This window comes from Mobula birostris, chromosome 4, assembly GCF_030028105.1.
Source record: "Mobula birostris isolate sMobBir1 chromosome 4, sMobBir1.hap1, whole genome shotgun sequence".
In the NCBI taxonomy this organism is placed as follows: domain Eukaryota; kingdom Metazoa; phylum Chordata; class Chondrichthyes; order Myliobatiformes; family Myliobatidae; genus Mobula; species Mobula birostris.
The window spans coordinates 201,144,036-201,158,368 of NC_092373.1; the positions used below are offsets into that span (position 1 = coordinate 201,144,036).

General features: G+C 44.8%; 1 protein-coding gene across 3 annotated transcripts in view; it reads right to left on the reverse strand.

The window, feature by feature from the left end:
• LOC140196870 (protein O-GlcNAcase) overlaps positions 1–14,333 on the reverse strand; it is a 105,532-nt gene that overhangs the window by 33,308 nt on the left and 57,891 nt on the right. For all 3 annotated transcript variants that reach the window (XM_072256763.1, XM_072256764.1, XM_072256765.1), the window contains 2 exons: positions 7,744–8,327; positions 414–588 (listed from right to left, as the gene is read on the reverse strand). In XM_072256763.1, coding sequence (XP_072112864.1) covers positions 414–588; positions 7,744–8,327 — 759 coding nt within the window. The remainder of the gene's footprint in view (positions 1–413; positions 589–7,743; positions 8,328–14,333) is intronic.

Genomic DNA, 14,333 nt, shown 5'->3' on the forward strand with positions numbered 1-14,333 from the left:
GCTAGATTTGGAGGCATGGTCTGGAGTTAGATTTGGAGGTATGGCCTGGAGTTGAAGTTGGAAGCCTGGCCTGGAGTTGAAGTTGGAAGCCTGGCATGGAGTTAGATTGGGAGGCCTGGCCGTGTGCGTACAAAAGTGGGAGGGAGCAAAGGGCTTGTTTTGCTGATGCCTCGTGTTCTGTTCTGCCGAGCATTCTGGGCATGCTGTGTTGGTACCAGAATGTGTAGCAACATGTGCAGGCTGCTCGTAGCACATTCCTTTGTTCTTAACACAAATATTACACTTCACCATATTTCCATGAATATGTGATAAATAAATCTGAATCTGAATGTTGCCTCACTTTCCCCTTCGTGTACAGTCTATACCTGGGGCCCAACCCTCCTCACCAGTGATAAATGGAGCCGTTCACTCACCCAGCCACATCACAAAAGCCTTGGCAACGAGGAGTGTGTTCCTGATGTCCCAGAGGTAAGGGTAAAGGTCGTAGACAATCGCCCTGTTCGAGCTTCTCATGAACTGCCGGTAGAGTTGGACAATTCCATCACACCAGAGCTGGAATGTTTGCGCGCGTGCTTTCCACTCCTCTGCCTGGTGGGGATGGGGATGAGGCAGATCAGGACAGTGGATAGCATGTCATATGTACAATATTTACCACATCACCCACCTCACTACCAAACACAGATTTCCAGATCCGAACCAATCCCTGTTATTCCTCCTGCTCAATAATCCATCCATTCCTCTATTGCCATCCCTTCTTCAACAATCAACCCTCCCACTCTCCAAAATTCAAGATTCAAGATTGTTTCATGTCATTTCCAGTACACGATTGTAAAGAAGAATGAAATGTTACGCCAGATCTGATGCAGCACAAAAAATACAATAAGGTAAAGAACACAATATTAATAAAAAACAATAAATACACTATATACACAGATTCATTGTATGTCCATAAAGTGAAGCTAGACACAGGAGTGTCTGTATATAAGACGATTCTGATAGCAAATGATAAAGTAGTGGTAGTTGGGGGTTTGGAGAGGTGGGATATTGGGTGCTTACTGCTTGGGGAAAGTAACTGTTTAAGACCATGAGAGATAGGAGCAGATTTAGGCCATTCAGCCCATTGAGTCTGCTCCGCCATTCCATCATTATTATACCTCTCAACCCCATTCTCCTGTCCTCTCCATGTAACCTATGATGCCCTGATTAATCAAGAACCTATGAACCCTCTGCTTTAATTATACTCAATGACTTGGCCTCCACAGCTGCCTGTGACAAGGAATTCCACTGATTCACTACCATCTGGATAAAGGAAGTTTCCTCATCTCTGTTCTAGATGGATGTCCCTCTAGTCTGAAACCGTGCCCTCTAGACAGTCCCACTAAAGGAAACATCCTCTCCACATCCGCTTTATCTAGGCCTTTCGATATTCGATAGGTTTCAATGAGATAGAATATAGAACATAGAACAGTACAGTCCCTTCGGCCCACAATGTTGTGCCGATCGTTAAACCCGGCCTCCCATGTAACCCTCCACCTTAAATCCCTCCATATACCTGTCCAGTAGTCTCTTAAATTTCACTAGTGTATCTGCCACTACCACTGACTCAGGCAGTGCATTCCATGCACCAACCATTCTCTGAGTAAAAAACCTTCCTCTAATTACTCTATTGGGAGTATTCTATAGGCCCCCTGGTAGCAGCAGAGATAACGAAGAGCAGATTGGAAGGCAAATTTTGGAAAGGTGCAAAAATAACAGGTTTTTATCATGGGTGACTTTAACTTCCCTAATATTGATTGGCACCTGATTAGTTCCAAGGGTTTAGACGGTGCAGAATTTGTTAAGTGTATCCAGGACGGATTCCTGTCACAGTATGTGGACAGGCCGGCCAGGGGGAATGCCATACTAGAACTAGTAATAGGTAACGAACCGGGTCAGGTCACAGATCTCTCAGTGGGTGAGCATCTGGGGGACAGTGACCACCGCTCCCTGGCCTTTACCACTATCATGGAAAAGGATAGAATCAGAGAGGACAGGAAAATTTTTAATTGGGGAAGAGCAAATTATGAGGCTATAAGGCGAGAACTTGCAGGAGGGAATTGGGATGATGTTTTTGCAGGGAAATGTACTATGGACATGTGGTCAATGTTTAGGGATCTCTTGCAGGATGTTAGGGATAAATTTGTCCCGGTGAGGAAGATAAAGAATGGTAGGGTGAAGGAATCATGGGTGACAAGTGAGATGGAGAATCTAGTCAGGTGGAAGAAGGCAGCATACATAAGGTTTAGGAAGCAAGGATCAGATAGGTCTATTGAGGAATATAGGGTAGCAAGAAAGGAGCTTAAGAAGGGGCTGAGGATAGCAAGAAGGGGCATGAGAAGGCCTTGGCAAGTAGGATAAAGGAAAACCCCAAGGCATTCTTCAATTATGCGAAGAACAAAATGATGACAGGAGTGAAGATAAGACCGATTAGAGATAAAGATGGGAGGATGTGCCTGGAGGCTGTAGAAGTGAGCGAGGTCCTCAATGAATACTTCTCATCGGTATTCACCAATGAGAGGGAACTTGATGATGGTGAGGACAATATGAGTGAGACTGATGTTCTGGAGCATGTTGATATTAAGGGAGAGGAGGTGTTGGAGTTGTTAAAATACATTAGGATGGATAAATCCCTGAGGCCTGATGGAATATTCCCCAGGCTGCTCCACGAGGCGAAGGAAGAGATTCCTGTGCCTCTAGCTATGATCTTTATGTCCTCGTTGTCCACGGGAATGGTACAGGAGGATTGGAGGGAAGCGAATGTTGTCCCCTTGTTCAAAAAAGGTAGAAGGGATAGTCCGAGTAATTATAGACCAGTGAGCCTTACGTCTGTGGTGGGAAAGCTGCTGCAAAAGATTCTTAGAGATAGGATCTATGCGCATTCAGAGAATCATGGTCTGATCAGGGACAGTCAGCATGGCTTTGTGAAGGGCAGATCGTGTCTAACAAGCCTGATAGAGTTCTTTGGGGAGGTGACCAGGAATATAGATGAGGGTAGTGTTGTGGATGTGATCTGCTTGGATTTTAGTAAGGCATTTGACAAGGTTCCACACGGTAGGCTTATTCAGAAAGTCAGAAGGCATGGGATCCAGGGAAGTTTGGCCAGGTGGATCCAGAATTGGCTTGCCTGCAGAAAGCAAAGGGTGGTGGTGGAGGGAGCACATTCGGATTGGAGGGTTGTGACTAGTGGTGTCCCACAAGGATCTGTTCTGGGTCCTCTACTTTTTGTGATTTTTATTAACAACCTGGATGTGGGGGTAGAAGGGTGGGTTGGCAAGTTTGCAGACGACATAAAGGTTGGTGGTGTTGTGGATAGTGTAGAGGATTGTTGAAGATTGCAGAGAGACATTGATAAGATGCAGAAGTGGGCTGAGAAGTGGCAGATGGAGTTCAACACGGAGAGTGTGATGTGGTACACTTTGGAAGGACAAACTCCAAGGCAGAGTACAAAGTAAGTGTGGAGGAGCAGAGGGATCTGGGGGTACATGTCCACAGATCCCTGAAAGTTGCCTTACAGGTAGATAGGGTAGTTAAGAAAGCTTATGGAGTGTTAGCTTTCATAAGTCAAGGGATAGAGTTTAAGAGTCGCGGGGTAAAGATGAAGCTCTATAAAACTCTGGTTAGGCCACACTTGGAGTACTGTGTCCAGTTCTGGTTGCCCCACTATAGGAAGGATGTGGAAGCATTGGAAAGGGTGCAAGAGGAGATTTACCGGGATGCTGCCTAGTTTAGAGAGTATGCATTATGATCAGAGATTAAGGGAGCTAGGGCTTTACTGTCTGGAGAGAAGGAGGATGAGAGGAGACATGATAGAGGTATACGATATATTAAGTAGATAGAGTGGACAGCCAGCGCCTCTTCCCCAGGGCACCACTGCTCAATACAAGAGGACATGGCTTTAAGGTAAGGGATGGGAAATTCAAGGGGATTATGTATTGCATTGAACTGCTGCTGCTGTTAACAAATTTCACGTCACATGCCGGTGATAATAAACCTGATTCTGATTCTAATTCTAACTCTGATTCTAACCTTTGACGCCCTTTCTAATCAGGAACATATCATCCTCCTCTTTAAATATACCCTAATGATTTGGCCTCCACAGTGATCTGTTGCATGAGTTCCACCCTCTGTCTAAGGAAATTCAGACTCAATTGGCTGAAAGCCCTAATTCTGCTCTCATCTCCTATGGTCTTCCTCAAAGGTCCAAGAGAACATTTGACTATCAAATTTATATTTAATAGTATTTGATCAGGCTTATTATCACTGACATATCACTGAAATCTGTTGTTTTCTGGCAGCAGTTCAGTTCGAAGGTACAGTGCAGAGCAGCACAGTAGCATAGCAGTTAATGCAACACTATTACAGTGCTAGTGACCAGGCTTCAATTCCTGTCGTAGTCAGTAAGGAGTATGTATACTTCCCCGTCACCTTGTGTGTTTCTTCCAGGTGCTCCGGTTTCCTCTGACATTCCAAAGACATACAGGTTAGCATGCCATGTTGGCACCGGAGGCATGGCGATGCCTGGGGCTGCCTCCGGCACATCATCAGACTGTGTTGGTCATTGACGTAAGAGACTCATTTCAGTGTATGTTCCGATGTTTCAATATACATATGTCAAATTAATCTAATCAGACATTAAAATCTATAAATTACAAAAAATAAATAAATAGTGCAAAAGAAAGGAATAATGGACCATTCAGAAATCTTATAGTGGATGTAAAGTTCCTGAATCGTTAAATGTGGGTCTTCAGGTTTCTGTACTTTCCCACTTATGGCAGTAATGAGAAGAGGGCATGTCCCAGATGGTGATAAGTCTTTTCTGATGGATGCCACCTTCTTGAGGCACTGCCTTTTGGAGATGTCCTCTACAATGCGGAGGGTTGTCCCTGTGATGGAGCTGGCTTAATTTACAACTCTCTGCAGCCTCTTGCTATCCTGTGCACTGCAGTCTCCATATGCAGTGATGCAGCCAGTCCGAATGCTCTCCACTGTACATCTAGAAATTTGTGAGAACCTTTGGTAACATACCAAATCTCCTCAAAGTCCTAATGAAGTAGAGTTACTGGTGTGCCTTCTTCATGAATGCATCAATGTGTTGGGCTCAGGGTTGATCATCTGAGATGCTGACACCCAGGAACTTGAAGCTGATCTACTTCTAGGAAGAGAGCCATTTGAGTGCCATAGGAAGGCGACATTCATCACTGAGGACACTTATCATATGGGACACGCCCTCTTCCTGTTACTATCATCAGGGAGAAAGTATAGGAGCCTAAAGACTCACACTCATAGAATCATAGGGCACTACAGCACATAAACAGGCCCTTCAGCCCATCTAGTCCATGCTACCAGGTTTTCTTTTGTCCCCTCTACCTGGACCCAGACGATATCCTTCCAAATCCCATCCATGTACTTATCCACACTTCATATAAACATTAAAATCGAACCCGCATCCACCACTTCTGCTTGTAGCTCCTCTTGCACATGCAACACCCTCAGAGAGAAGTTCTCCCCCAGGTTCCCCTTAAATATCTCACCTTTCACCTTTAACCTATGTCCTCTAGATCTAGTGTCACCCAAGTGATTAGTTATTTGTCACATTTACTTATTTTTTATTTGATTGAGTTACGGTATGCAACAGGCCCTTCTGGCTCTTTGAGCCGTGCTACTCAGCAACCTCCGATTTAACCCTAGCCTAGACACAGGATGACACCACCTCATTTTTCCTTTTTTAAGACCATAAGACTATAAGATTTAGGAGTAGAATTAGGCTATTTGGCCCATCAAGTCTGGTCTGCCATTTCATCATGACTGATTCATTTCCCTCTCAGCCCCAACCTCCTACCTTGTCCCTGTAACCCTTCATGCCCTCACTAATCAAGAATCTTATCAACCTCTGCCTTAAATATACCCAATGACTTGGCCTCCACAGATGCCTGTGGCAACAAATTTCACAGATTCACCATCTTTCTCATTTCTGTTCCAAAAGGACATCCCTCTATTCTGAGGCTGTGTCCTCTGGTCTTAGATTCTCCCACCATAGGAGACATCCTCTCTACATCCACTCTATCAAAGCCTTTTACCATTTGATAGGTTTCATAGTCTACTCTTATTCTTCTTGTTTTGCAATATTTATTTATTTTTGTGACTTCTTTTAAGTCTTTGCACTACTGCAGACTTCATGACATACAAGTCAATAACAACAAATTTGATTCTGAAAAGGGAGTATAGTAACTGGTCTGTAAGTCACTGCTTGGGCTACTTGAGGAGCGGAAACCAGAGGAGATAGATTTAAAATATTTAGTCAAAAAACCTGGGATCTGAACATAGAACATGGAACAGGCCCTTGTGTCCATAGTGTTGTCTGACCTTTTAACCAATCCTAGCACCTTTCTCTCTTCCATTTTTCTATTATCCATGTGCCTATCTAAGAGCCTCTTAAATGTCCCTAATAGCCTCTACCATCACCCCAGCAGTGTGTTCCATGCACCCACCACTCCCTGTATCAATAAACAACCTCTGACATCCCCCTTATACTTTCCTCCAATCACCTTAAAATTACACCCTCTTAATATATCTGCCCCTACCACCACCATACAGGTGCATCCCATACAGCCACCAATCTCCGTGTAAAAAAAACTACCTCTGGACATCTTCAATTTACACCTCCTCGCTAGATATTAATTGATGTTTTTTTTAAATGAATTATTGTGAAGGTGGAGATAGATTCATCAAAGCTCAAATTTCAAAGTAAGTTTTATAATCAGAGTACATATATGCTATCACATACAACTCTGAGATTCCTTTTCCAGTGGGCATACTCAGCAAATTTATAGAATAGTAACGATAACAGGATCAATGAAAGACCAAGTAGACCATAGAAGACAACGAACTGTGCAAATGCAAATATAAATCAATAGCAATAAATAATGAGAGCATGAAATAACAAGTTAAAGAGTCATTGGTTGTGAGGACATCTCAATAAATGAGTGCAGTTATCCCCTTTACTTCAAGAGCTTGATGGTTGAGGGGTAGTAACTGTTCTTGAACCTGGTGGTGCAAGTCCTGAGGCTCATGTACCTTCTAGAGGTTCATAATAGATATATAATAATTTAATAATTCTCATAATTCAGGGGCAGCACGGTAGCATAGTGGTTAGCACAACACTTTATAGTACAGGCGACCCAGATTCAATTCCCACCGCTGCCTGTACATTCTCCCTGGGACCGTGTGGGTTTCCTCCGGGTGCTCCGGTTTCCTCCCACATTCCAGAGGCGTACCGGTTAATTGGTCATTGTAAATTGTCCCATGATTAGGCTCAGATTAAATCGGAAGGCTGCTGGGCTGTGTGGCTCAAAGGGCCGGAAGAGTCTATCCCACATGGTTACTCAGTCAATCAATATATATTATTATTCACGAGCAAACGTCAGGACAAAATTCGGCACAACAAAATCCATAAAACTTGGAAGCAAGAGTCTGACTGGGGTGACCTTTGCAACACACACAAAATGCTGGAGGAACACAGCAGGTCAGGGAGCAGCTATGAAAATGAATAAACAGTTGACGTTTCAGCCGAGACCCTTCGTCAAGACTCTTTCTGAAGAGATGACCACTTTCTGTGCAGGACAACGTACTAGCCAGTGCTCTGCTATGTCCTTCTTCTCGCCCACCTCTCCACCACCCCAGCCCACTGCACCCCCCTCATCTTACCTTCTGGCTGTCAACCTTGGTGTTGGCACTCACGCAGTCGGTGTTGGCCTTGAGCCACTGGAACTCGCGCAGCCTTCGTGCTGCCTCCTCGCCGTGTTCGTATGGCAGGTGAAAGAGATCTACCATCAGCCGCAGGTCATCCAGGCTCAGGCTGGGTGAGCAGCAGCCCCCTCCCTTCACCTGACCAGAGCCACTCACAGCCTGGATCCCGTCAGCCGCCTCCATCGCTCCGCTCCTGAGCCCCACCAGCTCTGGGAGTCTGTCAGTCGACTGGCTGGTCCCTGCCGATTCCACCTCCGTTTTCCCAGGAGCCTCCGGAGTGCTCTGGGTCTCAGACCCGCCCACTCCAGGACCATTGCTCTCCACCTCCCGGCCGACGTCCGTCACCGGGCGCTGGCTGCCGCTGCCTGCCTCCAAATCCTCGTGAGCTTCCGCTTTCACCGGCACCTTCAGTGTGCCCTGTTGGTCAGAGTTTACTGCTTCCGGCTCCCCGGTGCCTGGTTCACCCTTTCCATTTAGAGTAACCTCGTCAGTAGGTTGGATCACCAGCCCTCCCTCCTTTTCTTCCTTTAGGAGCTGTCTGCCTGTGAGGAGAACAAATAGGAAAAAGTTAACCCCACCCTTACTAATGCGGAGATGTCCATTTTCTTCCTGATCAGTCTCTTTCTGGTTCATTAGGGTTGTCATAGCCAGGAAGGCGGTGAGGATAAGCTCTCACCACCTGTTAAATGCTCCCAATGGCCTGCTTCTCAGATAGCCTCTGACATCAAGTCCAGCACCAGGCCTTCACGTGTGGTTTAGTCACTAAGCCTGACAGAGCTGTTTCTACTGAAAGGAGAAGGGGCAAAGGCAGGTTACTGGCACCTTACAACCAGTCACTTCAGGTGGATGGTGCTCTTCAGCTGTGGTTGGCACCTCACCTAGGAGAAGGAAAACTCTGATCTCCAACCTCTGCAGCCTTCCAGCTATACCCATACTCATGGGGAAGGCTTCAGAAGACAACACCGGAAAACCGGTTTATGCCCATTATGCAGCCCTACATTGAGTTCAACGCAGACTGGCAACTCGCATGATGCCACTGGAGCCAAACTGTATCAGACTCTGCCTTTCCTTTGGATTCATCAGCTACACAGTGACATGGAGAGGGGGAGTCTGCTGCATAGGCAACAGCTTGCTCCCCATATTGTACTGCCCTGGCTTGCATATTACAGGTAGGATGCAACATCCAAGGTCCATCTCAACCAACGAAGGGTCTCCACAATCTCTATTTCTCCACTTCATTTTGGCTGTGCAGACTCGGACTTAATTCCTTGGAGCATAGGAGGCTGAGGGGTGACATTATTGAGATGTATAAAGTCAAGAGGGATATGGATAGGGTGAATGCATGTAGCCTTGTTTTTCCAGGAGAACGTAGAATATTGAATAGTACAGCACAGGAACAGGCTCTTCGGCCCACAATGTTGTGCCGAACCAAATAAATCAGTATCCATATCCTTCAACTTCCCTCATATTCATGTGCCTATCTGTTATTCGACCATCGTTGACGTCGATGAGGTGCATATATGGAAGAAGCTGCCAGAGGAAGTGGTTGTAGCAAGTTCAATAACAATGTTTAAAAGTAGATGGACAGGGCAGACTTAGGGGGAAATGGGCCAAGCGCCAGCAAATGGGACTAGCTTGGTGGCCATCTCGTTGAGTCCAAAAGGCCTGTTTCCATGCTGTAGTACTCTATTATAAACGTTCCCAAGGAGACGGATGTTTTACTGCAGACAGGAGACTGCAGAGGCTGGGTATGGAATAGCAAACAGGATTCTGCAGGAATTCAGTGGGCCAGGCATTTTTCTCTGTAACTGTAACACTATACACACACAAAATGCTGGAGGAACTCAGCAGGCCAGCAGGTGTCTATGGAGGGGAATAAACAGTCACTGTTTCAGGCCGAGACCCTTCATCAAGACGGGAAAGAAAGGTGTGAGATACCAGAATAAGAAGGGAAGAGGGGGAAGAGTGCAAACTAGAAGGTGATAGGAGAAGCCAGGTGGGTGGGTGGCAAGGGATGAAGTGAGAAGCTGGGAGGTGATAGGTGGAAAAGGTAAAGGGCTGAAGAAGGAATCTGACAGGAGAGGAGGGTGGATCATGGGAGAAAGGGAAAGGTGGGGGGGCACCTAGGGAATGTGATAGGACAGTGAGAAGAGGGCAGAGTGGGGGAATGAAGAAGAGGGAAGGAGGACAGGAACAATTATTTTCTACATTTTGTTTTTATTACCTTATGTGTGTAAACAAAAGCTTTTCACTATCTCTCTGTATCACTGGCCAATCTCTGTACCTCTGTTCACTCTATCACTATATGCTCAGTAGCCACTCTATTAGTTACCTCCTGTACCTATTAAAGTGGCCACTGAGTGTATGCTCATGGTCTTCAGCTGCTGCAGCCCATCCACTTCAAGATTTGGCATATTGAGCATTCAGAGATGCTCTTCTGCACATCACTGTTGTAAGGTGTGGTTATTTGAGTTACTGTTGCCTTCCTGTCAGCATGAACCAGTCTGGCCATTCTCCTCTGACCTCGCTCATTAACAAGGTGTTTTTGCCCACAGAACTGCCATTCACTGGATGCTTTTTTTTGTTGTTTTTCACACCATTCTCTGTAAACTCTAGAGGCTGTTGTTATTGAAAATCTCAGGAGATCAGCAGATTCTAAGATACTCAAACCATACCATCTGTCACCAACAATCATTCCACGATCAAAGTCACTTCGATTACAAATCTTCCCCAATCATTGTTTGGTGTGAAGAACAACTGAACCTCTTGACCATGTCTGCATGCTTTTACGCATTGAGTTACTGCCACATGATTGGCTGATTAGATATTTATATTAATAGTTGGGTACATAGAAAAATAGAGGGCTATGGTTAAGCCTAGGTAGTTCTAAGGTAAAGACATGTTCATCACAGCTTTGTGGGCTGAAGGGCTTGTATTGTGCTGTAGGTTTTCTATGTTTCTATGTTAACGAGCAGGTGTACAGGTGTACCTAATAAGGAGGAGGGTGGATCATGGGAGAAAGGGAAAGGGGGGGGCACCTAGGGAATGTGATAGGACAGTGAGAAGAGGACAGAGTGGGGAAATGAAGAAGAGGGAAGGGGGACAGGAACACTAAGTGTATGTCTATCATTGTATGTGACATCAGCAAAACAATTAATAATTTGTCTCTACGGAATTTTAACACTTCACACACAATGAATTATGTGAAAAAAAAATAGATTCCAAATAACAACAAAAGGGTTGAGGTTCATGCACCATCCTGGCTGGGAAATATATCGCTGTTTTCTTCATTGTCACAGAGTCTAAATCAACTTTCAGCAATTTTTATCAATGCACCGTAGAAAGTATTCCATCTGGATGCATCTCAGCTTGGTATGATCATAAGATATAGGAGCAGAATCAGGCATTTCATCATGGCTGATCCATTTCCCTCTCAGCCACATTCATAAGAACATAAGAAAAAGGAGCAGGAGTCGGCCATCTGGCCTGTCGAGCCTGCTCCGTCATTCAATAACAGCATGGCTGATCTGGCCATGGACTCATCTCCACCTACCTGCCTTTTCCCCATAACCCTGAATTCCCCTACTATGCAAAAATCTATCCAACCTTGTCTTAAATATATTTACTGAAGTAGCCTCCACTGCTTCATTGGGCAGAGAATTCCACAAATACACTACTCTCTGGGAAAAGCAGTTCCTCTTCATCTCTGTCCTAAGTTTACTCCCTCGAATCTTGAGGCCATGTCTTCTAGTTCTAGTCTCACCTATCAGTGGAAACAACTTTCCTGCCTCTATCTTTTCTTTCTCTTTCATAATTTTATATGTTTCGATAAGACCTCCTTTCATTCATCTGAATTCCAGCAAGTACAGTCCCAGATGACTCAATCTCTCCACATAGTCTAACCACCAATCCCCCATCTCTGGAATCAACCTGGTGAACCTCCTCTGCTCCATCTCCAAAGCCAGTATATTTTTCCTCACATAAGGAGACCAGAACTGCACACAGTACTCCAGGTGCGGCCTCACCGGTTCCCTGTACAGTTGCAGCATGACCTCCCTGTTCTTAAATTCAATCCCTCTAGCAATGAAGGCTAACATTCCATTTGCCTTCCTGATAGCCTGCTGCACCCGCAAACCAGCCTTTTGTGATTTATGCTCAAGCACACCCAAGTCTCTCTGCACAGCCTTCTCCCCGTATCACTTCATGCCCTGGCTAATCAAGAATCTATCAACTTCTACCTTAAATATACCCAATCCACATATTCACCACTCTCTGACCAAAGAAATACCTCCTCATCTCCATTCTAAAAGGACACCCCACTATTCTGAGCCCCTGTCCTCTGGTCTTAAGACTCCACACCATAGGAAACATTCTCTCCAGTTTAATAAATACTTTTCCCAAGACAGCAAGAAAACATAGATATTTGTGGTCACAGCTCAGCACATCTTGGAAACCAGCCTCCCTCCATGGATTCTGTCTACACTTCCCATTGCCTTGGTAAAGCAGAGTGCATAATCAAAGACCCCTCTCACCCCAACATTCTTTCTTCTCACATCAGGAAGAAGATACAAAATCCTAAAACAATGTGCCACCAGGCTCAAGGACAGCTCTTATCCTGCTGTTGTAAGACTATTAAATAGTTCCCTCATACATTATGTTGGACCTGAACTCACAATCTACCTTGTTAGAACCTTGCACCTTATGGTCCATCTGTACTGCACTTTCTCTGTAGCTATTACACTTTATTCTGCATTGTTATTGATTTACTTTGTATTACCTCAATGTACTGTGAGGCGATTTCATCTGTATGAACAGTCATAGAATCATAGAACACTAAAGCACAAAATAGGCCCTTCAGCCCATCTAATCTGTGCTGAATCATTAATCTGCCTTGCCCCATCCACCTGCACCCGGACCATAGCCCTACGTACCTCTCCCATCCACGTACCTATCCAAATTGCTCTTAAGTGTTGAAATCGACCCTGCCCCCTCCACTTGCACTGGCAGCTCACTCCACACTCTCACCACCCTCTGAGTGAAGAGGTTCCCCCTCACGTTCCCTTTAAACATTTCACTTTTTACCCTTAGCCCATGTTGTGGTCTCACCCAACCTCAGTGGAAAAAGCTTACTTGCATTTATCCTATCTATACCCCTCATAATTTTGTATAACTCAATCAAATCCCCTCTCAATCTTCTACGTTCCAGGGAATGAAGTCCGAACCTATCCAAGCTTCCTCTATACATCAGGTTCTCAAGTCCTGGCCACACTCTTGTAAATTTTCTCTGCACTCCTTCCTGTTGGTAGGTGACCAAAACTGCACACAATCCTCCAAATTAGGCCTCATTAATGTCTTATACAACTTCAACAACTTCTAAGGTAAGGACATGTTCGGCACAGCTTTGTGCGCCAAAGGGCCTGTATTGTGCTGTAGGTATTCTAAGTTCTAACATAACATCTCAACTCATGTACTCAAGACATTGCTTTATGAAGGCCAATGTACCAAAAGCTTTCTACCAAAAGCTTTCTTTACAACCCTCACACTCGTCTGCATTAATTTCCTTCTGCTATTTTTCCAGCTGGTCCAGATTCCACTGTTGGCCATGATAGTCTTCTTCACTGTCCTCTACACCCCAAATCTTGGTGTCTTCTGCAAATTTGCTAATTCAGTTAGCCACATTATCATTCAGATCGTTGATATAAATGACGAACAACAGTGGACCCAGCACTGATCCTTGCGACACACCACTAGTCACAGACCTCCAATCAGAGAGGCAAGCACCTACTACCACTCTCTGGCTCCTTCCATGAAATCAATGTTTCATCCAATTTACTACTTCATCTTGAATGCCAAGTTACTGAACCTTCTTGACCAAACTCCCATGTGGGGCTTTGCCATGTCGACACCAACTATTGCCTTGCCTTCATCAACGGTCCTGGTAACTTTCTCAAAACTCTATAAGATTGGCTAGACATGACTTACCACGCACAAAGCAATGCTGACTACTTATAATCAATCTCTGTCTACCCAAATACATACATACATATATATATATATATATATATATATATATATATATATATATATACGGTCCCTCAGAATACCTTCCAATAACTTTCCCACTACTGATGTCAGGCTCACCGGCCTATAATTTCCCAGCTTATTCTTAGAACCTTTCTTAAACAATAGAACAACATTAGCTATTCATCCGTGGCTAGGAATGGTTTAAATATTTCTGCTAGGGCCCCTGGAAATTCTGCACTTGTCTCCAACGTGGTCTGAGGGAACATATTGTCAGGCCCTGAGTATTTATCCATCCTAATTTGCCTCAGGACAACAAACACTTCCTCTTCTGTAATCTGCATAGAGTCCATGATCTCACTGCTGCTTTGCCTCACTTCTATAGATTCTGTGTCCATCTTCCGAGTAAATACAGATACAAAATCCATTTAGGATCACCCCCATCTCTTTTGGCTCCATGCATAGATTACACTCCGACCTTTCGGAGGACCAATTTTGTCCCTTGCTACCCTTTTGCTCTTTATATA